At 34.3% G+C, this 22,262-nt stretch overlaps 10 protein-coding genes and 7 pseudogenes across 17 annotated transcripts, besides 4 other annotated features; 6 read left to right on the top strand and 11 right to left on the bottom strand.

Annotated features, from left to right (window-relative positions):
* Positions 1-14,603: part of a mobile genetic element that runs on past the window's edge.
* Positions 844-1,632, top strand: TVAGG3_0024250 (annotated as a pseudogene). Its single transcript has one exon. A coding segment is annotated over exon 1 (789 nt).
* On the top strand, positions 2,483-2,913 carry TVAGG3_0024240 (annotated as a pseudogene). Its single transcript has one exon. A coding segment is annotated over exon 1 (431 nt).
* Positions 2,951-3,370, top strand: TVAGG3_0024230 (protein of unknown function, DUF4108 family; the record flags this gene model as incomplete). Its single annotated transcript, XM_051220239.1, has 1 exon — positions 2,951-3,370. The coding sequence occupies one exon, from the start codon at positions 2,951-2,953 to the stop codon at positions 3,368-3,370; it is 420 nt and encodes a 139-aa protein (XP_051105225.1).
* Positions 5,162-5,452, bottom strand: TVAGG3_0024220 (uncharacterized protein; the record flags this gene model as incomplete). Its single annotated transcript, XM_001297350.2, has 1 exon — positions 5,162-5,452. The coding sequence occupies one exon, from the start codon at positions 5,450-5,452 to the stop codon at positions 5,162-5,164; it is 291 nt and encodes a 96-aa protein (XP_001297351.2).
* On the bottom strand, positions 5,509-5,941 carry TVAGG3_0024210 (annotated as a pseudogene). Its single transcript has one exon. A coding segment is annotated over exon 1 (433 nt).
* TVAGG3_0024200 (organellar and viral DNA polymerase type B) lies at positions 6,031-6,441 on the bottom strand (the record flags this gene model as incomplete). Its single annotated transcript, XM_001280984.2, has 1 exon — positions 6,031-6,441. The coding sequence occupies one exon, from the start codon at positions 6,439-6,441 to the stop codon at positions 6,031-6,033; it is 411 nt and encodes a 136-aa protein (XP_001280985.2).
* Positions 7,453-8,240, bottom strand: TVAGG3_0024190 (annotated as a pseudogene). Its single transcript has one exon. A coding segment is annotated over exon 1 (788 nt).
* TVAGG3_0024180 (uncharacterized protein) lies at positions 8,480-9,337 on the bottom strand (the record flags this gene model as incomplete). The annotated part of the gene is made up of 1 exon (XM_051220238.1): positions 8,480-9,337. The coding sequence occupies one exon, from the start codon at positions 9,335-9,337 to the stop codon at positions 8,480-8,482; it is 858 nt and encodes a 285-aa protein (XP_051105224.1).
* Positions 11,253-11,531, bottom strand: TVAGG3_0024170 (annotated as a pseudogene). Its single transcript has one exon. A coding segment is annotated over exon 1 (279 nt).
* TVAGG3_0024160 lies at positions 11,579-12,162 on the bottom strand (annotated as a pseudogene). The gene has a single exon. A coding segment is annotated over exon 1 (584 nt).
* Positions 12,182-12,334, bottom strand: TVAGG3_0024150 (uncharacterized protein; the record flags this gene model as incomplete). The annotated part of the gene is made up of 1 exon (XM_051220237.1): positions 12,182-12,334. The coding sequence occupies one exon, from the start codon at positions 12,332-12,334 to the stop codon at positions 12,182-12,184; it is 153 nt and encodes a 50-aa protein (XP_051105223.1).
* Positions 12,354-12,755, bottom strand: TVAGG3_0024140 (uncharacterized protein; the record flags this gene model as incomplete). The annotated part of the gene is made up of 1 exon (XM_051220236.1): positions 12,354-12,755. The coding sequence occupies one exon, from the start codon at positions 12,753-12,755 to the stop codon at positions 12,354-12,356; it is 402 nt and encodes a 133-aa protein (XP_051105222.1).
* A 450-nt stretch (positions 14,604-15,053) lies between the features above and the next one.
* On the top strand, positions 15,054-15,902 carry TVAGG3_0024120 (uncharacterized protein; the record flags this gene model as incomplete). The annotated part of the gene is made up of 1 exon (XM_051220235.1): positions 15,054-15,902. One exon carries the CDS (start codon positions 15,054-15,056, stop codon positions 15,900-15,902), a length of 849 nt encoding a protein of 282 aa, XP_051105221.1.
* A 4-nt stretch (positions 15,903-15,906) lies between these two features.
* TVAGG3_0024110 (serine threonine-protein phosphatase family) lies at positions 15,907-16,149 on the bottom strand (the record flags this gene model as incomplete). Its single annotated transcript, XM_051220234.1, has 1 exon — positions 15,907-16,149. The coding sequence occupies one exon, from the start codon at positions 16,147-16,149 to the stop codon at positions 15,907-15,909; it is 243 nt and encodes an 80-aa protein (XP_051105220.1).
* A 1,741-nt stretch (positions 16,150-17,890) lies between these two features.
* Positions 17,891-18,171: a mobile genetic element.
* Positions 18,142-18,171: a terminal%2Cinverted (terminal inverted repeat of MuDR-2_TvMULE3 transposon ID:TVAGG3_0024100).
* Positions 18,172-19,745: 1,574 nt separating this feature from the next.
* Positions 19,746-20,021, top strand: TVAGG3_0024090 (uncharacterized protein; the record flags this gene model as incomplete). The annotated part of the gene is made up of 1 exon (XM_051220233.1): positions 19,746-20,021. One exon carries the CDS (start codon positions 19,746-19,748, stop codon positions 20,019-20,021), a length of 276 nt encoding a protein of 91 aa, XP_051105219.1.
* An 18-nt stretch (positions 20,022-20,039) lies between these two features.
* TVAGG3_0024080 (serine threonine-protein phosphatase family) lies at positions 20,040-20,282 on the top strand (the record flags this gene model as incomplete). The annotated part of the gene is made up of 1 exon (XM_001304758.2): positions 20,040-20,282. The coding sequence occupies one exon, from the start codon at positions 20,040-20,042 to the stop codon at positions 20,280-20,282; it is 243 nt and encodes an 80-aa protein (XP_001304759.2).
* A 68-nt stretch (positions 20,283-20,350) lies between these two features.
* Positions 20,351-21,135, bottom strand: TVAGG3_0024070 (annotated as a pseudogene). The gene has a single exon. A coding segment is annotated over exon 1 (785 nt).
* Positions 21,136-21,660: 525 nt separating this feature from the next.
* Positions 21,661-22,262: part of a mobile genetic element that runs on past the window's edge.

The following is a 22,262-nucleotide window of genomic DNA, read 5'->3' as shown; positions in this document are numbered from 1 at the left end:
CTTACCTTTAGAAATATCGTAAGTTTTTGAAGTTATATTTTTGTCTGCTTCAAGAACTTTCACCATTTCAGTTTATACCAACTTTCTTTGCTTTATGAAAATATTTTGGTTCAGCAAAGACTGCTATTCTATAACATTTACCATTGTTTGTATAAAGAACTATTCTGTCAATGTATTTGTATTGTTTGTGTGTGTAAACTTTGTTCTGCTTCAATTCGAAGATACTCGAATGCGTCCATATTTTTATTCTAAGTAAAATGTCATTTCCGAAAAATAGAAGCGTGAGTGTTTCAAAGGTTTAATGGCGGTGGCATGTGAAGTTAAATTCACCAACTCAAACAAACAGTCAAAGTGTTGTTTTGTCAATGTCAAAGAAAGAGATGTTGAAATGGGGAAACCATACGAAGACCAAGATGGTATAACAATAGTTCCTGTAAAAGAACAACCAACACCCTGAAGTTAGCAGAGACTTAAGTTCTGTTGCAGATATTCGAAACGACTACCAACAACTGAAAGACAAACTTCAAAACTCAGGAAAGAGATTTGTCAAGCTTTAGGTATAATGTTAAACTTGGTCGAACACAACCCTGTAAAAGTGAACTCATATGTCATTGCACCTCATGAAGTTTTGAAAGAGCTATTGAAACTTTTGACAGAGGCAGACGATATAAACATCAAAGAAATAGAACCCGACATTAGTTGCTGTGGTGTTTCATATAATGTCATTGACAAGATATACGTTATGAAAGGAGGTGAAACGTTGAACTTAAAATATAGTTTCCCAGACGTTATAAAAATATTTGACGACCACAACATTTCATTAAAGTTTATTTGCTAAGTAAAATGGCAGAAGACATAGTGGTTTATACTATTACGACTAAAAACCCTGAGTCATATAATTCTATAACAACAAACTTACAAAGTCCTCAAGGACGATATTGTAAACTAACCTTAAACACAATGACGACTAAAGCTTGTTTTGCTCTTTTGACACCAGAAGATTTTATTGTTGTGAATGGTAAAAAATACTCCTTTGAAGATACTTACTCAGATATACCACCAACAGGTTTTGTTGACTTATTTAATACTTTAAGTACGGGTGTAAAATGTGCTGCAACTAGAGCAGGTTTCATTATGTTTGGATGTCCGACTGAGTTTACTATAAACAATATGAGCTATAATACAAAACTTATATCTGGTTTTTACTACCAACAGTTTCCTATAACAGGAAAAGGTGTCATACAAGGTTTGTCTGTTCCATTGACTTTAAGCACACCTATTTTATATATTGTTTCAAACTTAGGTTCAAAGTGTTATTCGAATGTCGACAGAAACTACTATGACCAAAAGATACTTATGCGTATAAACAACACATTCTCTGCTGGTTTGCCTATTGTTCATTCGAATGCAGAGTTTTCAGCTTTAGTAAACTCAAACACTTTAGCAAACATAAACTTAACCTTAGTTGACGCAAACTTTGTTCCTGTAAAACTTTTATGTCCTATGTATTTGTCAATGACGGCAGAAAGTTTCGAATTGGAAGATGCAACTGGTGAAAGTATTGTATTACAAGAACAACTTCAACAACAAATAGCTCAAGAACAACAAATGCAACAAATAGCTCAAGAACAACAAATAGCTCAAGAATAAAAAAAATATTTTTTTTATTTTTATAAAAATGTACAGAATAGATGTTTCAGATTTTTATGACTTCCAAACATTCAGAAATATGTGTCCATTTCGAGACTATAACAAAGCAGTCGAGAATTTGAAACGTTTAGTCATTTATGTCGACTCTGCCCCAGAATGTTATGTTATGAAAGAATGGGATGTAGTCTTTAACAAACCAAGAGCAACAATAGTTTCAGAACAAGAATGTAAACAGAAACTTAAGAAAATAAAAGTCGTACAAGTTGGCATGAAGATGTTAGATGCTTGGGATATCTTATTGTCAAAGTTAGAAGATTTTTCAGTTCGTGGTATAAAGTTTTATACACCTTCTCCAAACTTCTATTCTATCTTCACTGGATATAAATACGAACAAGTAGAATGGAAAGAAAATATTATAGAAGCTTGGTTAGACCATGTCAAAGAAATTATATGCAATGGAAACGAAAGAGTCTATGAGTATATCTTATGTTGGTTTGCAAACATCTTACAACATCCAAGTGCTAAGAATGAAACTGCTCTCATTATAATTGGAAAACAAGGAACAGGTAAGAACACGTTCTTTACAGATATTTTGTGCAAACTGTTAGAGGGCTATTCGAACCCGAATATGACAAACTTAGAAAACATCTGCGGTAAATTTAACTCTTCAATAGAGAATATGAAACTTATAGTATGTAACGAACTTCAAAGTATAGATACAACAAAAGTTTTGAACTCAGATGCTTTGAAGAGTCTTATAACAGACAAAGTTGGAGTTGTTGAAAGAAAATATAAAGACCAAAGAGTTTGTGAAAATGTTGCAAACTTCGTTATGGTTTCAAACAATGCTGTTCCGATGAAGTTAGAAAGTTCTGACAGAAGATATGTAGTTGTCAGAACGTCAGATTCTCATATGCAAGATACAAAATATTTTGACGACTTAGCAGAAACTTGACATCTGACTTTTACAACCACTTGTTCTCATATTTCATGACATTAGATATTTCTAAGTTCAATCCAAGACAAATTCCACATACCGAAGAGAGACAAACATTGTTAGAATCAAACAAGAGTGTATATGAACTGTTCATAGATGAAACTGACTTTGAGTGTTTAGATGAAAGGTCATTGTACGATTCGTATAAACAGTATTGTCAAGAATATGGTTATATGACAGCGTCTAAACGAACATTCTTGGCAAATGTCAAAAGTCTTTTAGACGTACAGAATGGTGTATATACAAAGAAAAATTTTTCTGAGTAAATTTTAAAAAAAAATATTTTTTTATCCGATAGAAAAGATGACAAAATTCATCTCAGTAAACAAGTACATGTCAGGACTTAAAGAAGAACTAGACCCATTCACATATTTGAATGTTTACTTCTACCATTTTGAAAAGTCTTCATTCAGCAAAGTTTGGAACATCGAACCAGTTAAGTTTGCTGTTGTGACTAAAAATGGTGCGAAATTTGAAGACTTAGACATAGAAGGTTTGTTAACAGTCAAAGAAAGTTTTGACAGAAGGTTCTCAAACCTTAAAGAAGGCAAAGCATACAAACTTGTTATACCTTATGAACCAAAGAAAGCAGACGACTATGAATATTATGAGTCTAAGATAGTTGAAGTTCAAGGTAAATTGGGTAAAAAGCTATTAGAGTCTAAGCCAGTGTTTGCTCCTAAAGAGGAAGAGAACATTGACATTGACCCAGAAATGTTCTAAAAATAAAATTTTATTTTTACATGTCATATCTCCCCTTCTCTGGAACTGGTTCTTTCTTCTCTTCTTCTACTTTCTTTTCTTTCTTTTCTCTCTTCTTCTTTTCTGGTGGAGTTATGTCAAACTTCTCAGAACCATATTTTTGTAAAAGTTCTTTGTCCTTTAATAGCTCATCTATTCTGTTTTCTATTTCATCTTCAAGAACAGCGCATGTGTCTTCTTTGCATTCTAAGAAGTTTTGTTGGACTTCATCTCTCCAAGAGGCGTCATCTCTGTCAACAAGTCTGTCATTGACAAATTTTAAGACTGCTCTGCTTAATGTTTTATGGTTCTTGTCATATTCCCAGAAACAGAACTTTAGAACAAATTCACCTTTCTTGTTTACACTATGTAAGATTTTATGGTCGACAGATGTTTTGCTGTCGAAAAGCTTGTCTCGAATATAGATAGCGAAATCGCTAGACATTTTCTAAAAGATAAAACTTTTAATTTTTCTAAAAATATGTTAGAAAAAAAGTTTGCTGACATTGACAAAAAATTTGAGAATGTTTTAAACAAGAACAAGAGGAAGTTAGAAAATGCTCAGATAAAACCCATACATGACAAGTTCTTATTTGCTCAGAATGGTATAACAGGTCTAATTGCACCACCTGGGTCGGGTAAGACTTTCACTTATCTTAAAATGGCTGCACAACAACAAGAACTAGATGAGAAGAACCCATTCTATGAGTTAGTTGTTATTTGTAGTACTTCGGGTCAATTTGACCAAACCGTCAATTCGTTCAAAGATATTATAAAGAAGTCTAAGTTAGTATGTATAAAAGACTCTGAGTTGTTAGATTGGATAAAGAAGTACCAAAGAAGAGTTTTGAAGTATAATGCTATAAATGAGTATATAAATTCTAAGTTTAAAGACCCAAATGAGGAAATGCAGAGAATATTAGAGAAGAAACACTTCAGAAACAAACAGAAAGAGATAGAATACATTTCGAAGAAATTGCAATCTTACGATTGGAAGACATACCCTCATAGGTGTCTTCTTATCTTAGATGATTTCGCCTCTCATCCTTTGTTAAAGAATAGAGAACAAGATATGTGTCGAATTCTTAAGAAGCTCAGACACTTTAACATCTCAGTTGTCATTTGTGTACAGACAGCAAAGAGTTTAAGTAAGGATGTAAAGAGAATACTTACTGACATTGTACTTTTCCCCGGATTGTCCGAAGACGATTTCATGGAACTTATGAAAGAGTCCATGGCAGGTAAGTTTGACAGACATGAACTATGGGAGAAGTACAAAGTCATACAAGACCCTCATACTTCTTTCAGAATTCATATCTACGCAAACAAAGTTCAAATTGTAAAAAGTCAAGCTTGAAAAATGTAAGTGTTTGGTCTTAGTCTGTTGTGGTGCTGCAGCTTTCGGTTCTTCTGGCTTTGGAATGGACTCGGTTGGTGGTACGTCGGACATTCGTTTGTGTCCTGTCGGAAGGAAGAACTTTTCCTGTTGGAAGGAAAAACTTTTCCTGTCGGAAGGAAAAACTTTTTCTGAAGTTCGACCAAAAAGTTCTCAATTTTCGAAAATTTGAATGGTTTACGGACGGACAACTGGAAAAATTTTTCCTGTTGGAAGGAAAAATTTTTCCTGTTGGAAGGAAGTTTTTTTCCTGTCGGAAGGAAAATATTTTCCTGTCGGAAGGAAGGACTCGGAATGCCAGAAGGATTTGACAAGACAATTGACCTTATAGAGCTACCTGAGCCATCTGAAGTCAAGCGTAAAAATAAAGAGTTCATTTACTCTGCTTGTTTGAAGTTGTCAAAATACTCTGTTATTTTTTCCTTTAACAATGGCAAATCTTCTTTGAAGGTAAGTATTGTACAACCTTTAATATCATAGTGTGTTTGAGGTAAAGTATCTTGAACTATTTGTTTCACATCTTCATTTGGTGTCATTGAAATCGGTAAGTTTTCGCGATAGAACCAATTTCTGTCAGATTTGTAAATCTTAGCAAGGTCGTAAAAGCTTTTGTTGTTTCTTCTGACTAAATGCAACATAACCATATCTCTGTCTTCTTCATTTTCCATCTCTTCAGTATAAATCATATACTTATAGTTCTTTTCCTTTCCTTTTGGTACCGAACGTGGTATTCTTTTCTGAAGGCTTTTGTCTTCTTTCATCATATCTTCTCTCTGCTTTGTACAAAGTTCGTCAAGTAGCATAAGTATGTAGATTGCATAACGAGGTGAAGCCCACATTGCTATTGAACTAACTAGGAACTTATGAACATATATACCTTTTAGATGTGATGGTAAGTTTTGTCTGTCTTGGTACATCTTTTTAAGTTCTACATGTTCAAACTCACTGAGGAGTTCATGAGTGCTATTTAATTCAAACCAATCGTCTGTATGTTTGGTATCTGGAGCAAAACATGCTGTCAAAATACTTTGCATTTGGTACATGTCATCTTTGACCGAACGAATGAGACGTAACTGTTTGTTATATTGTATGTACTCATATTCTTCATTTATGGCTTCATGAACGATAGCAGTTGTTGTGTTCTCTGATGTTGACATATCTGTCTTTACATACAAAATAAAAAAAATATTTTATAAAAAACTAGCGTTATTTTTCTAACTTTCACAAAAGACCAAAAATAAACGCTTTACATGTATTTTTCAGCAACTTCGTCAAATAATTTTATAGCTTTACCTATCTCATCTACTTCAAACGTTTCTTTACCTTTTATGGGAGCACCATACATTTTCTCAAACTTTTCAAGTAGTTCTGTTTCTGCAGCTCTCATATCGTTAACAAACACAACCTTGACTCTATTGACTATACTGTCATATCTTTGAGTTATATTATATGTCCTTCCTATCTTATATCTCTTTGTATTGAAGTCCTTCGGTTTCTGAACGATGTAAAGTAAGCCTTCACTGCAACGTTCCGTATCGAATGAACCATATGTTATGAAGTTATATCCAACAACTGGGTCAATCCATAACAAAACTATTGGTATAAGACTTTTGTCGATGAGATATGCTGTAGTTCCATAGAATCTTACCGATATCATAAGCTCAGGATTTCTTGTCAAAATTTTCTGAGTTGAAGCAATTCCAACCCAATGGGATGTTTTCTTTCCAGATGGAGATATAATGTCTGACAAAGAATATTTGTTGTATTTCTTTGAGTATCTTACGTTTAAATCACCTATTCTAACCATTTTGGTGTCATTGTCTATCTTTCTAACTGTTTCAAACTCAACCTTTAACATTTTCTGTCTTTACATACAAAATAAAAAAAATATTTTATAAAAAACTAACTTTATTTTTTCTATCTTGTATAAAAGATATGATTTCAGGGATTTTTTTGACGAAGTGTCAAAGTTCTCTTCGTCAAAAATAACAGTTATATAATGAAATTTGGTCATTTTTTCACGATTTTCATGAGTTTTAGGCGACCCCGAAAAAAGTCTGGGTCGCAATTTTTCACGATTTTCATGAGTTTTAGGCGAGTAAGATTTTCTATCTTGTATAAAAGATATGATTTCAGGGATTTTTTTGACGAAGTGTCAAAGTTCTCTTCGTAAAAATATAACAGTTATATCATGATTTTTGGTCATTTTTTCACGATTTTCGAATGGAATCTCTACCCGCGGTTTTCCTCGGGTAGCAAACATATGAGGAAATTCATGAAATTTGGTCATTTTTTTACGATTTCAGGGATTTTTTTGACGAAGTGTCAAAGTTCTCTTCGTCAAAAAAATACAGTTATATCATGATTTTTGGTCATTTTTTCAGCAAAAAATATATTTTAGGTGTCACCAGGTCCCTCGGTCCCTCGGTCACTCGGTCAACTAACATCTTTTTGAAAATGGTGACAACATGACATTTTGACAACAACACAGGAAATAGACTTCTTCGTATATGTTTTGTCAAAACTTCATCGTCAATGAGCGTAAATCAGACAAAAATATATTTCTACCATAAAGTTTCACAAGCGTTTTACATGGTAAACATTGTGAATTCGTGAAATTCTAAACAGTTTTGTAGCTTCTATTTCTTCTGTCAGTACATCGAATGTTTTAACAATGCCGAATGTTTCTTTATATTTCTTCTTGACGTCAGATAGAAGGAAATCGTCAGCAGTTGGATAGTTTTTGTTTAGAAATTCTAACATGTCCATTTTATTTTCTGCTGGTTTCTCTGCTTCTTTCTTTAAGTCAGCATAGTCGTTTCGCATACGTTCTATCTCTTTGACGGAGTAGTTATATTTCCTCATTGCTGCTTTACATTTTGAACATTGTGGGTTCATTTTAGCATTGTACATTGAAATTTGTCCTGCAAGTACAACTAAGGCGTAAATGGTTTTCTTTAACTCAAAGGCTGCTGGTTTTATTTGTCCGTTCCATACTTTACCTCTTCTATCTTTATCTCTTATCTGCCATACACATTTTGCAACTAACGAAACAAAGTTGTCGTAGGTCTTAAATTCTTCAGATTTATATATGTCAATGACTTTGTGGTTGCAATGAAATCCAAGAAACTCATAGTTAACCTTACGTATGAACTTCTTGGTTTCAACTGAGTCAGTTGGTTTCACTTCTATTTCATCGAATTCAGGAATAGTGAGCTTTTGTTGTTGTATTTCAGGAAGTTTAGGTAGATGTTCCACCAGGTCCTGCATTTCATAAAGATACTGTTCATTTGTTTCATCTTTTGCAGTGCAATCTAAATCTCCTTGGAGAAGTTCTTGCTTTATCTTCTGGATTTCTGTTTCGAAAGTATATGAAGAAGGAATGAAGCTTTTCATCTCTACTAACATAGATGTTGGGTTCATGACTAAAGAGTTTGGTGCTGTTGTTGCTAACATGTTCTTACAATAAAAATAAAAAATATTTTTTTAAAAATACTAACTTTATATTTTATTTCGGGAAAATTCATGAGTTTTGGTTGAAAAATACGGTGGAGCCAAAAGTGGCTCGACCTCAAAACAAGCATTTTGTGAAGAATATAGCAACCGGAAGAAAAACGGCGGTTGGTTTTTATACAAAATTCAAGAGGGTGAAAAAATGTTAGAAAACGTGTTAGATCTAACATGCTAACATAAACTCACTTTTTCAGCACTTTTCCGTAGTTATATATGAAAGACAATTCGAGATAAAAGTCATAGTACAATGGTATTATATGTTGCACACCATTTGTTGTGAACCAAACTTGAAAGTCAGAGAAACTGTTACTAGGTGGTTCGTAGAATTTAGAAGCAAAGTCATAAAAGTCCTTACCGATACATAGAAAACTATTGTTGCTTGAACTGAAACTTGCATGACACATAACATTTTGAGGGTCAAACACATTTCTATAAACTGTCAAATCTGCTGGTGGAAGTATAAATTTAAATGGACCATCTGGTGGTAATGGTTCGTTCTGGTTTAGTAACCGAAGAAATTGTGCCCAAGAACGTTTGTCTACTTTCCAAAATAAAAACTCTGTATCTCTTGGAGGGTTAATTTCGATCTTTTGAAATGAAACGGTGGAGTTCATCTTGTCATATTCTAGTTTCAGATAGTATGTTCCATTTAGTAAAGAGTCGTATTTTTCTTGAAATTCCCAATAGTATTTGTTCATTTGAGTTTGAAAGTCATTTAGAGTTTTCTCAAGACTTTCGTCTGAACGAACTGTAAAGATTCTCATTTCATCAAATTTGTCTATTAGACCATCAGAACCTTTATACTGCCCATGAAAATATACTGCGAACATAAATGCGTTAGTTCTATTTGAAAACAAAACTCTTCTAAATCCTATTGCCTTTGCATCTGAAGGACTTTGAAGCCAACGAATTGGATAGTCAAACCTGTATGCTCGGGATGAAATTTCTTCATCTGAAATAGTCCTACCAGCATTTGTAAAGATATAGTCTAACGGTTTTGTATCTGCTACTTTTGTTCTTTGTTTTTCAACCTGAAGCATTTAATATATGTAAAAATATATGGTTTTAAAAAACGTTTTTACTTCATGCAATTTTTTACTTCATGCAATGTTTTATTTCTGTGCCGTCTTCAAGTATGCCCCAGTACTTACGCTTGGAGAGGACATGAACTTCTGAAAATACCTTATCTAGCTTAAAACAGCCCATCTTTTCACCGACCATTCCCATTTCAATGAGTTTGTTGTATCCTTCTTCGTTCGTCATGAGTGCGTCAATGTTCTCATAGTAAACCTTCACTTTGGATTTGACTTCGGAGAAGAATTTGTTGTAGTTGTCAAGGACTGCCTTTGCGAACTGAGGGTAAGACCAATGTTCGACAATAGGTTTTAATGTGGTTACTAAGCCACTTTGACCTTGAGTGAATTTGTACTTCAAAACAAAAGGAGAAAACCTTTCAACAAAGTTGTCGACCTTCTCATAATGTTTACTCTTCATCTCTTGAGGTTTCTTAATGGAATATCCCCATGTCGAATTCATAAGCAATTTGAGTGTCATTGCAAGTTTGGGGTTTGAAGCTTTCCTAATATCATACAGTTGTTGTATGACTTTTCCAACTGTATAGTTCCTTCCCGGGAACTCACCATCTTCGTTTGGAATTCCAGTCGGAATATATTGGACAAACCTCATGTACGCAGCGTTAAGGTCGACATAGTATATTTTTTCATCTGAGTCGAACTTGTCGCAACCAATTGGTCCAGTTTGTGGAAATTCAAGTGAGTCTCTTATCTTCTGAGAAACTTCTCCTGTTATCTCATAAACATCGTCGAAGCAACCTGTTTCATATAAAACCTTCTGACCTAACTCAGATGCTCTCCAATACAATTTGACGTCAATTGGATGTCTCAATGGAAGTTTGTTTATAGCATCTTGAAGTTCTTGCAACCTCATTGGAAGTTCTTCTGGTTCAGGTTGGTATCCGAACAATCCAACTCCTTGTGGAATTGTGTACTTCTTTTGTACTAGAACTTTGTCTGGAACAACTTTTGGTCTTGCTAACAATGAAAAGTTTGTTTCGTCTTTTGGTACAAAAGTTTCTGTCAGCTTGTCATCTGGAATTGGTTCCAACAAACCTTTCTCGAAAAGAATGTTTACAGCTCTGACAATGTTGCACTTGCCTTTTCCGAACAATGGGTTTGTAAGACTTTCGTTCAACATGAAGTGGTTGTGGACAATTACAATCTTCAACCATGGTAAGTCTTTGTCAACAACATAGTCGTCATGTGAAGAACCTTTAGCTGTAGGTATGTTGACTCGGATATTGACATTTGCCAACGGTGCAATTTTTGCCAATTGACCTCTGAGAATGTACCTTATCTTCACACATGACTCAAGATACTTCATTTTCTCATCTGTAACAAGACCAGAGTTCCTGAGACATGTAAGAATACAAGGTTCGTTGACAATTGTTTCAATTGAATTGTAAATTCCATACCTTGTCAAGTCAATGTCAGACTTATTTATGAAGGGGAAGTATCCAGCATGTTGTCTGACTGCTTGAGGGTTAGGTTGGTACCATTCGAACTTGACACTTGCAATTCCTTCAATTGCATTCAAAATGTCTGAGTCGGAGTCAACCATTTGTTCTCTCTTTGTAGTCTTGAAAGCGTCAAGAAGCATTGCAGCTGTTGTGACATTGCCATATGCATAGTAAATGTGACCATCCAAATCTGTTATGGTCAATCTGAGATTGTGTCCTTTCTTATTTCCGTCTTGTATGGCAGCAAGTACACCTATGAAGCCTTCTTTGTTCTTTCCTTCGTCAAAGTTTACTGTAAAGGTTCGACCAGATGTAATTTGACTTCTAACTTCACGGTACTTCTCATATGCATATCTTGTTCTTTTCATGGGAGCATGTGCGTCTTCACCTTTTCCTTTTTTCCTTCTCAAAGGATGCAATTGTTCGTCATGTTTCCAGTAGAATCTGGCAAAGCCGTCGTGTCCTTCAACTTGAGGTTCACTAACATCGAAAGGCATGTCCATAAGACGTTCTTCTTCTAACCTCTCTAGTCTGTTTGGATAATTTGCACGTGCTGTTTCCAAATCCATTTCGTAGCGAAGACCAGACAATTTGTCATAGACTTTTATGGGTCTTCCCTTCCTATATTTAAACTTCTTCGAAACTCTCCAACCATATCTTTGCAACTCTGCTTTTATTCTAGCAGACTTTCTATCCATTCTATATGGGGGCATTTTTATAAAAATAAAAAAAAATTTTTTTCTCTTTACTTTACATAACCGCCTGCTGCCATAAGTCTTTGACGCCAACCCATACCAGCTAATGAAGGTTGACTTGGTTTAGTTTGGAAACTAAACTTTGGTTTTGGTTTATCTTCAGTTTTTGGTTTTTCTTCTTCTATCGGTTTTTCGTCACTTTTCGGTTCCTTTGACTTTACCTCACCTGCAGGAACAGTTGTGTCGTCAACATCTTCATAAATATCATATGCCATTTGTTTTTGTTTTCCTTTCGACTTTTTGTGTTTGTTGTAAAGTTTAGAATATTTCGACTCTAAGTCAATGAGATGTTCTATAATGAACTGTTGGTCAGTGAAGTAAACTTTTCCATCTGTTGTCTCGAAAGCTCCTTCAGACTTCAATATTTTATTTGTGAGAGTCTGTTTCTTTTTGAGATACTAGCCGTTCCATTTTTATGAAAAGTGACTTTGTAGTTAGGGTTTGTATTTCCAGACCTGGCACTTTCTATTATTGAATTTTTCTCTTCATCTGTAAGTTCTTTGACAGGTTTTGACAATGGTTCTGAACTTTTTGTTTGTGGTGTCAAATCTACCGTTTCAACTTCTTCGGTCATTTCATCTCAGTAAAAAATTTTAGTTTGGTTTGTTTTCAACTGGTTGTTGTTGTTTTTTAAGTCGGTCTAAAACTTCCTGAGGTATAGGAAGAACTTGACAAACACGTTGTGTAACTGCTGGAAGCCGACAAATCCATCTTGAACCCATTTGTCTCAATGCTGTATTGTTCATTTCATCTCAGTAAAAAATTTTACATTCCCCAAGTTTGAGGTGGTTGCGGTTGGTTATTGTTTACCCACTGTTGTGCATGGTTATATCCTCTGTTAAAGAATCTTTCACCTTGGTCCATATAGTGTCCTGCTTGGTTATAGTAGTCATTTGCTTTGTTATAATAGTTTCCTGCTTGTCTTCCTACATTGTCCATCCATCCTTGAACTTTTCCTCTTGTTTCAGGATTTGGAATAAGATTTGTTGCATCTCGTGCTACATCCCAACCTTTCTGCACAGTTTGTATAATAGGTTGTGCTTTCTCTTTAAGTATACCTAATGTACTCAAAATCTTCCTTCCAACTCCAAATACACCTCTGGCTATTGTTCCCACTGCGGGCAAAAATCTGGATGCAACTCCTGCTAACGCGCCAAATAAACCCATTTCTTATAGGATAAAAATGACGAATCCAAACAAGGACCCCTATGTTTCTAAGGCAACAAAGAAAGCACTTATGATAAAAATCTTTAGTTCAACACCAAATGCTTGGTTTATGGATATCTTGGAAAACATTCCGAGGTATAGAGAAGATGGACCACCATACTGGCTAATATTTGTCGGTCAAAACACAAGATACTGTGAAGCCATACCATTATGGTCCAAAAATATTTTAGATGTGAAAACTGCTTTGACAATATTCGTTGACAAATACCATCCAACAAAACTGACATCTGACTGTGAAAGTTCTTTCAAATCAGACAATGTAAAAAACTATCTGCGTTCAAAAAATGTAAACCAATATTTCATTGTCGACCAAAACCATTCTGCTCTTGGTGTCATTGACGGTTGTATAAAAATGTTAAGAGACTTAAACCAACCACAAGGTGGTGAAGCAAATGAAATGTCATATGACGACAAATATAGACACTTCTCCATGGCAAAGATGAGACAAGTTTTAAATATTTACAATAGCCGTAAACAAAAAGGTTTGGGAAACCACTCCCCCGAAGAAATGAAAAACAACCCCGACTTAGAGAAAGACTATATATTTAATAATTTAGTCAAAAGAGACAAACAAGAAAGAATGCCGGGCTTCAAACTTCAGAAAGGTGACAAAGTAAAAATAGAAATACCTAAACGCGACCCATATGAAAATACTATTGACTATGACAACAATGGGAACCCGACAGGTACTCACATTCGTGTTCGTAAAAATAGAAGAAAGTATACAAGAGAATATTATGAAGTTTTAGGCAAACATGGCAAAATGTACAGACTGCAAGCAGAAGATAAAACTACTATTGTCAGACCTCGTTTCAAACTTGTCAAAGTTCAAGGTGGTATACTTTCAAAGACAGTTCCTAACAAATATAAGACAACTCCTGACGAATATGCTAAAGAAGTTGAAAATGACGACTAAGCAATTCTATACCATGCGTAAACTGTCATGTAAGGTGGCATGTATTCTTTACTTTGTCCCGTTGTTTGCGTATACCCTGAAACGCGATGTGTATGGTTTCCTCCTCCCTCAGTGTTACTCCAGTAACAATTTATAGCAAACTGAACGTTGTCTTTAACATCATATCCTTTACCTTTTGTCATTGCTGACCAATTCCAATATCTATGACTATGCCAACCTGCTTGAGATGTACTTAAATCTATGTAGTGACTATGCGCAGGTAAATTTTCACCTGAAATCGTTTTACTTCCACCTGTTTCCTTTGAAGAGTTTGCACAATACAAAAACCTGTCGACTATTTGAGTCCACGTACCAAAACCCAGAACTGTTTCTGGTCTGGTAGAGTTCATTGACGTATAAATAGAGCCTATAGGATATAATGTTTGAAGTATTTCTGTCTTTAATGTTTGAAGCTCTGTTTTGTCTGCCTTCTTATCTAACATTGCTGGTAGTTCATATGCTTCAAAGTTTCTGGCATGACTTTCAATGTTCCTGCAACTGTTATCTAAATTGTTTAGTGTATCTTTTACGCTTGTACTTGGATTCTCTAAAGGTGCACTTGAACCAAGGTCAAAGTTCAATATTATGTCGTCTGCTGTAAAAGTTGTAAAACTTGTATGTGTATGTCCAACGTCACTTTTCCTGTTTAAGGTTTCTTGTAAGTTTGTAATATTTGCAATGGTAAGTGTATGTCCAACGTCACTTTTCCTGTTTAAGGTTAGTTGTAAGTTTGTAATATTTGCAATGGTATGTGTATGTCCAACGTCACTTTTACTGTTTAAGGTTTCTTGTAAGTTTGTAATATTTGCAATGGTATGTGTATGAGTCTTTTTAGAATATTCGTTTTCAGCTCTTGTCACTTCACTTGACATTTTATTGTCAACATATGTTTTGTCTGCTAGTTCAGGATGAGTATGTTCTTTTGTTGCATAAGCTTTGTTAGCTCTTTCTTCTTCTTTTGCTATTGCATCGTCTACATATGTTTTGTCTGCTTTGTTGTCAACATCTGCTTTCAAAAGAAGTTCTTTTATAGGTTTCTCGTTTAAAGTTCCTTTTGTTGGATTTATACAAACAGTATGGTTCTTCTTGTCTTGAAACAGAAACTCATCTGTCATTGGGTTTAATGTCAGTTTTAAGTTTCCTTCTTTCAATGACTCAGATATCTTAGAATAGTTTGAAAAGTTTGTTGTGTTCTTATTTAGAGCTTGTATAATGAGTTGTCGGTTGTGTTGTATTTCTCTCATAGACGCTGTTTCATTTGACATTTTTATTATAGATAAAATATGCTTCCAATAGAAAAAGAAAATTCTAGAGTTGCTACAACTAAACCATTAGATGAACTTTTTACCAATGTAGGTCAAAAGTTTGAGACAGATACCGTAAAGCATGAAGGCTATCGTTTTGACTACCCGTTAAGATGGTTAAGAGACCCATCCGTCACAAAAGCTATTGGCTTTCGTAGAATGAAGTTCATTTCAGAAGCCATACATGGTTTCCCATTTACGGTCGGTTTTGAAGTTCGATACTATAACAAAGAAAAACGTATGTATGAGAAATTTGAACAGGGAAAACTTTTACAAGTTAGTTTGCTTATAAACTTAGAAACAACTCTTCAAGCTTTTCAAGAAAAAATAAACGATATCTATATCGAATATGCAAACCAGTATAACATTGACGAAGGAGAGTACCATCTCGATATTATATATGACAGGAAAAATGCAACTGTTAAAATCAATAGAATAGAAGACCTTGGAGAAAACGTTTATATTTCTACAAAATATAACAACTTGGCATGGTATAGATTTATGAGGATGTTAAATCAGCCTGCAGAATATCCAGTACACCCGGACTATTATGAAGTCGAAAACCCTAATGGAACATATGAAAATATTTTCGATTCAGATGCTATTATAGTTCATGCTTCATTTTCTGGTGCGCAAAACTCTTTCTTATGTCTGATGAATGACTTTTACGAAAAACCTACAAAGCTATATGAACCACCAAGTGGAAGTATTTCAGACTTTCAAGTATGGTTTACAACAGATGGAAGAAAGAGAATAGTTCCATTATACCATGCGTTTTACTTAGAACTTAGTTTCATATACAACTACTATCGAACGGTAAAAATATAATTTTTTAATACGGTTGAGGTGTTGGATTTGGTTGCCAACTAGACTGTGGTGCAGGTTCAGGCTGTTGTATAACAGGAGCTTGTTCTTCTGGTTCAGGGTCTTTAGGTATAATACCAACGAACTGACCTACTCTTTTACCAATATTTTTGACTCCGTTCCAAATTCCTCTTCCTACGGTTTTTATTCCATTCCATATACCTCTTCCAACTCTTCTGAAGAAGTTTCCAATACTACTGAAGAAACCCATTTTACTATATGTAAAAATCTAATGTCCACCTAGTCTCTTACGTTTCCTGTTGAGTTCCATAGCATTCTTTAACTGCAGCTCATACATTGTTTCTCCTCTGGTAGAAAACATATTCTGGGTCAACTCCTGTGTTCGCGTCATCTGCATAAAGTTGTTTATATCCCACTTCAGGGTTTGTATAAAACTCTTTCCATCTCATATTTGCATACCATGGTGGCAAACCTAACGCAGCGTCATTTGACATGGCAGTTTGCATTTGTTACATCTGTTGGCACTTGACCATAGTTTGCCATTGCAGTTTGTATTCTAACTTCATTTGGAATATTCTCTGGGTTTGGTTGTCCAGGTTGCTGTGCATTCGCTAAGTTCTGTGCGTCCATTTAATATTAGATAAAAATATCTCTTACGAGTACATATGCTGAACATTTGCAGGCATTGGTTCATCTTCATATTCTCTGTACTTTTCTGCCACGTCAAATAAATAAATGACACAATGGAAAAAACCTAAAACAAGTAGTCCTATTTCAAACCACATTTACTTACTAATAAAATTTCTTTATTGTGACACTTTCTCCGGTTTATAGGACCTCTCTCATATTCTATCTTGTCATATCTAAACTCATAGTCATGTATGTCCTCTAACCATCTCATAACGGTTTCCAAACCACTTTTATCGGATGTAAAGTAAAAGCATGGATGGTTATGTATAACGTCTAAAGTTTCTAAAGAGTCTCTCAAAGTCCAGTCTACTTGGTATTGAAAATCCCATGTGTTATAGAACGGCGGGTCCACTATAAAGAAAATATTTTCCTTGTCTTTATATTTTTCATACAACTCTGTCCAACGACATCTCACAAACTCTATACCCTCAATATATTTTTCTATGTCCTCTTTGAAAACATTTGTATAGTTAAGATATAAAACGTTTGACATAAGTGTTTCAATGTCATGAACTCTTATAGAACCACTATATAATAGTCTAGCAGATATACTATCCCAGTCTATATATTCTGCTTTTTTCAAAACCTCTCTGACAATATTTTTCTTATCTAATGGTATACGTTCCATCTTACCTATAGGTATCTTTTCTTTTAACTCTTTCAATATATTGTTTGTGTCTGGAATATGTTTGAGACGGTCCATATAGTTGTCGAAGTCATTGCATATAATCTTTGAGTCTGGGAATATTGTATGGCACAAATGAGATATATAGAAACTTCCACCGAACAAATCTACAAATGTTAGACCATTCGGTAGTTTCTTAAGTTCTCTCAATATAATATCTTTACATCTACTCTTATTTCCAAAGAAGGGTAACGGTGGTTTTGTAAAATTCATTTTATATATATAATAAAAATGTTTTTACCTGAAAAGTGACAGAAAAGTGACAAAACATGAAAACTACTCGGTCAAAGTCTTGTCGGTTTTGTAAAATAACCGTCCTATCTTGTTTTAAAATGGAGAAAAGGCTTCTCAAAGTATACTTCCTTGGAACGCCCGTAACTTTTCTGTAGCGACGATAGACCCTTACTTGTCCGGACAAAGTTCTACTATTTTGAGTGCTCTACCAAAAAAGTCAACGACGACGACTCTCAAAAATTTTTATGGGCTAGAAGGGGCGCAGCCCCTGGGAAGCCCCCTATACCCAAAAAAACTTCATTTTATACTTCATTTATACTAAACATCTTCAGGGCTAGAGGGCACGAAGTGCCTGGAGGCCCCACTTCCTTTTTTTTTTTTTATACAAAATTCAATTACATATTTAAGATCGTTTGAAATTCCAAATGAATTGTTAGATACGTATATGTTAGAAATTAATGAATTTTGTTATAATTCTCCAGATTATATTTTAGAACATTTCGAAGAATTTTTAGAGGATTTCAAAGAAAAGAATAATTTAATAGACTAAAAAAATTATTATTTTTATTTATTGTGAATTTTAAATTGTCACTTTTTAAGTGTTACTCCCTATTGAAAGTGTCACTTTTTGGGTGTCACTTTTTCGGAAATTCTTATATACTCAGATATCTTATATATCGGATTTTAATTTTGTACAAACACCTACTGTAAATATTGGGGTTTTAGAAAATCAACTTTTTAATTATTAACAGTAGGTGTTAATCCGAATAAACTATAATTTAGAATATGGCACTTTTTTTGGAATTGGAATAACCAAGTTTATCCATATTGCCGATATAGGGTCGAAAAGTGACAATATTGGAATAATTGAATTAGAATAGGGTTTGCTAGTAAATTAGGAATTTGAATTTGGGATTTTGATTTAGAAGGGGCCTAAAAAAAGGTAGTGGGGCTTCCAGGCGCGTTGCGCCCTCTAGCCCATAAGAAATTTTGCCCAAAACCCAAGAGGAGGACCGAACCCCAGCCGACCAGCCGGTGACAAAACCAAAACCGTTGTTATTTACATCATATTAATGGTGTCACTTTTTTAAATGTCACTTTTTATGTCGCTTTTCACAAATTATATATGTTTTCATGTTTTGTCACTTTTCTGTCACTTTTCGGGTAAAAACATTTTTATTATTATATATAAATGAATTTTACAAAACCACCGTTACCCTTCTTTGGAAATAAGAGTAGATGTAAAGATATTATATTGAGAGAACTTAAGAAACTACCGAATGGTCTAACATTTGTAGATTTGTTCGGTGGAAGTTTCTATATATCCCATTTATGTCATACAATATTCCCAGACTCAAAGATTATATGCAATGACTTCGACAACTATATGGACCGTCTCAAACATATTCCAGACACAAACAATATATTGAAAGAGTTAAAAGAAAAGATACCTATAGGTAAGATGGAACGTATACCATTAGATAAGAAAAATATTGTCAGAGAGGTTTTGAAAAAAGCAGAATATATAGACTGGGATAGTATATCTGCTAGACTATTATATAGTGGTTCTATAAGAGTTCATGACATTGAAACACTTATGTCAAACGTTTTATATCTTAACTATACAAATGTTTTCAAAGAGGACATAGAAAAATATATTGAGGGTATAGAGTTTGTGAGATGTCATTGGACAGAGTTGTATGAAAAATATAAAGACAAGGAAAATGTTTTCTTTATAGTGGACCCGCCGTTCTATAACACATGGGATTTTCAATACCAAGTAGACTGGACTTTGAGAGACTCTTTAGAAACTTTAGACGTTATACATAACCATCCATGCTTTTACTTTACATCCGATAAAAGTGGTTTGGAAACCGTTATGAGATGGTTAGAGGACATACATGACTATGAGTTTAGATATGACAAGATAGAATATGAGAGAGGTCCTATAAACCGGAGAAAGTGTCACAATAAAGAAATTTTATTAGTAAGTAAATGTGGTTTGAAATAGGACTACTTGTTTTAGGTTTTTTCCATTGTGTCATTTATTTATTTGACGTGGCAGAAAAGTACAGAGAATATGAAGATGAACCAATGCCTGCAAATGTTCAGCATATGTACTCGTAAGAGATATTTTTATCTAATATTAAATGGACGCACAGAACTTAGCGAATGCACAGCAACCTGGACAACCAAACCCAGAGAATATTCCAAATGAAGTTAGAATACAAACTGCAATGGCAAACTATGGTCAAGTGCCAACAGATGTACAAATGCAAACTGCCATGTCAAATGACGCTGCGTTAGGTTTGCCACCATGGTATGCAAATATGAGATGGAAAGAGTTTTATACAAACCCTGAAGTGGGATATAAACAACTTTATGCAGATGACGCGAACACAGGAGTTGACCCAGAATATGTTTTCTACCAGAGGAGAAACAGAATGTATGAGCTGCAGTTAAAGAATGCTATGGAACTCAACAGGAAACGTAAGAGACTAGGTGGACATTAGATTTTTACATATAGTAAAATGGGTTTCTTCAGTAGTATTGGAAACTTCTTCAGAAGAGTTGGAAGAGGTATATGGAATGGCGTCAAAACCGTAGGAAAAGGAATTTGGAACGGAGTCAAAAATATTGGTAAAAGAGTAGGTCAGTTTGTTGGTATTATACCTAAAGACCCTGAACCAGAAGAACAAGCTCCTGTTATACAACAGCCTGAACCTGCACCACAGTCTAGTTGGCAACCAAATCCAACACCTCAACCGTATTAAAAAATTATATTTTTACCGTTCGATAGTAGTTGTATATGAAACTAAGTTCTAAGTAAAACGCATGGTATAATGGAATTATTCTTTTTCTTCCATCTGTAGTAAACCATACTTGAAAGTCTGAAATACTTCCACTCGGCGGTTCATATAACTTTGTAGGTTTTTCGTAAAAGTCATTCATCAGACATAAGAAAGAGTTTTGCGCACCAGAAAATGAAGCATGAACAATAATAGCATCTTGGTCGAAAATATTTTCATATGTTCCATTAGGGTTTTCGACTTCATAATAGTCCGGGTGTATTGGATATGCTGCAGGCTGATTTAACATCCTCATAAATCTATACCATGCCAAGTTGTTATATTTTGTAGAAATATAAACGTTTTCTCCAAGGTCTTCTATTCTATTGATTTTAACAGTTGCATTTTTCCTGTCATATATAATATCGAGATGGTACTCTCCTTCGTCAATGTTATACTGGTTTGCATATTCGATATAGATATCGTTTATTTTTTCTTGAAAAGCTTGAAGAGTTGTTTCTAAGTTTATAAGCAAACTAACTTGTAAAAGTTTTCCCTGTTCAAATTTCTCATACATACGTTTTTCTTTGTTATAGTATCGAACTTCAAAACCGACCGTAAATGGGAAACCATGTATGGCTTCTGAAATGAACTTCATTCTACGAAAGCCAATAGCTTTTGTGACGGATGGGTCTCTTAACCATCTTAACGGGTAGTCAAAACGATAGCCTTCATGCTTTACGGTATCTGTCTCAAACTTTTGACCTACATTGGTAAAAAGTTCATCTAATGGTTTAGTTGTAGCAACTCTAGAATTTTCTTTTTCTATTGGAAGCATATTTTATCTATAATAAAAATGTCAAATGAAACAGCGTCTATGAGAGAAATACAACACAACCGACAACTCATTATGCAAGCTCTAAATAAGAACACAACAAACTTTTCAAACTATTCTAAGATATCTGAGTCATTGAAAGAAGGAAACTTAAAACTGACATTAAACCCAATGACAGATGAGTTTCTGTTTCAAGACAAGAAGAACCATACTGTCTGTATAAATCCAACAAAAGGAACTTTAAACGAGAAACCTATAAATGAACTTCTTTTGAAAGCAGATGTTGACAACAAAGCTGACAAAGAATATGTAGACGATGCAATAGCAAAAGAAGAAGAAAGAGCTAACAAAGCTTATGCAACAAAAGAACATACTCATCCTGAACTAGCAGACAAAACATATGTTGACAATAAAATGTCAAGTGAAGTGACAAGAGCTGAAAACGAATATTCTAAAAAGACTCATATACATTATATTAACCAAATACCAAGTCTTAAGGAAACATTAGAGACAAAAGCAGATAAGACTCATACACATTCTATATCTGATATTACAAACTTACAAGAAACCTTAAACAGGAAAAGTGACGTTGGACATACACATACCATTGCAAATATTACAAACTTACAACTAACCTTAAACAGGAAAAGTGACGTTGGACATACACATACCATTGCAAATATTACAAACTTACAACTAACCTTAAACAGGAAAAGTGACGTTGGACATACACATACCATTGCAAATATTACAAACTTACAACTAACCTTAAACAGGAAAAGTGACGTTGGACATACACATTCTATATCTGATATTACAAACTTACAAGAAACCTTAAACAGGAAAAGTGCCGTTGGACATACACATACATCTTCTGAAATAACAGACTTAAACGTTAGCCTTGAAAATAAAGCAGATAAAACATATGTCAATGAAATATACCAAAGTTTGATAGGAACAAAAAATATTGAAACTATTATTGGTGACTTTTCTGTCAATGAAGAAAATAAATATTTTAGATGGCAGTTGGTACAGTCCTTAGAAAATGGTACACGGTATAAACTCATTCCGAAAAATAACAATGAAATGTATGTAAGCTATAAAAAGAATGATGGTACACAAGTTAAAGT

This window comes from Trichomonas vaginalis, chromosome IV (assembly GCF_026262505.1).
Source record: "Trichomonas vaginalis G3 chromosome IV, whole genome shotgun sequence".
Taxonomy (NCBI): Eukaryota; Parabasalia; order Trichomonadida; family Trichomonadidae; genus Trichomonas; species Trichomonas vaginalis.
Note: the sequence above shows the minus strand (reverse complement) of the source record. Positions and strands in the feature narration are given on the sequence as shown.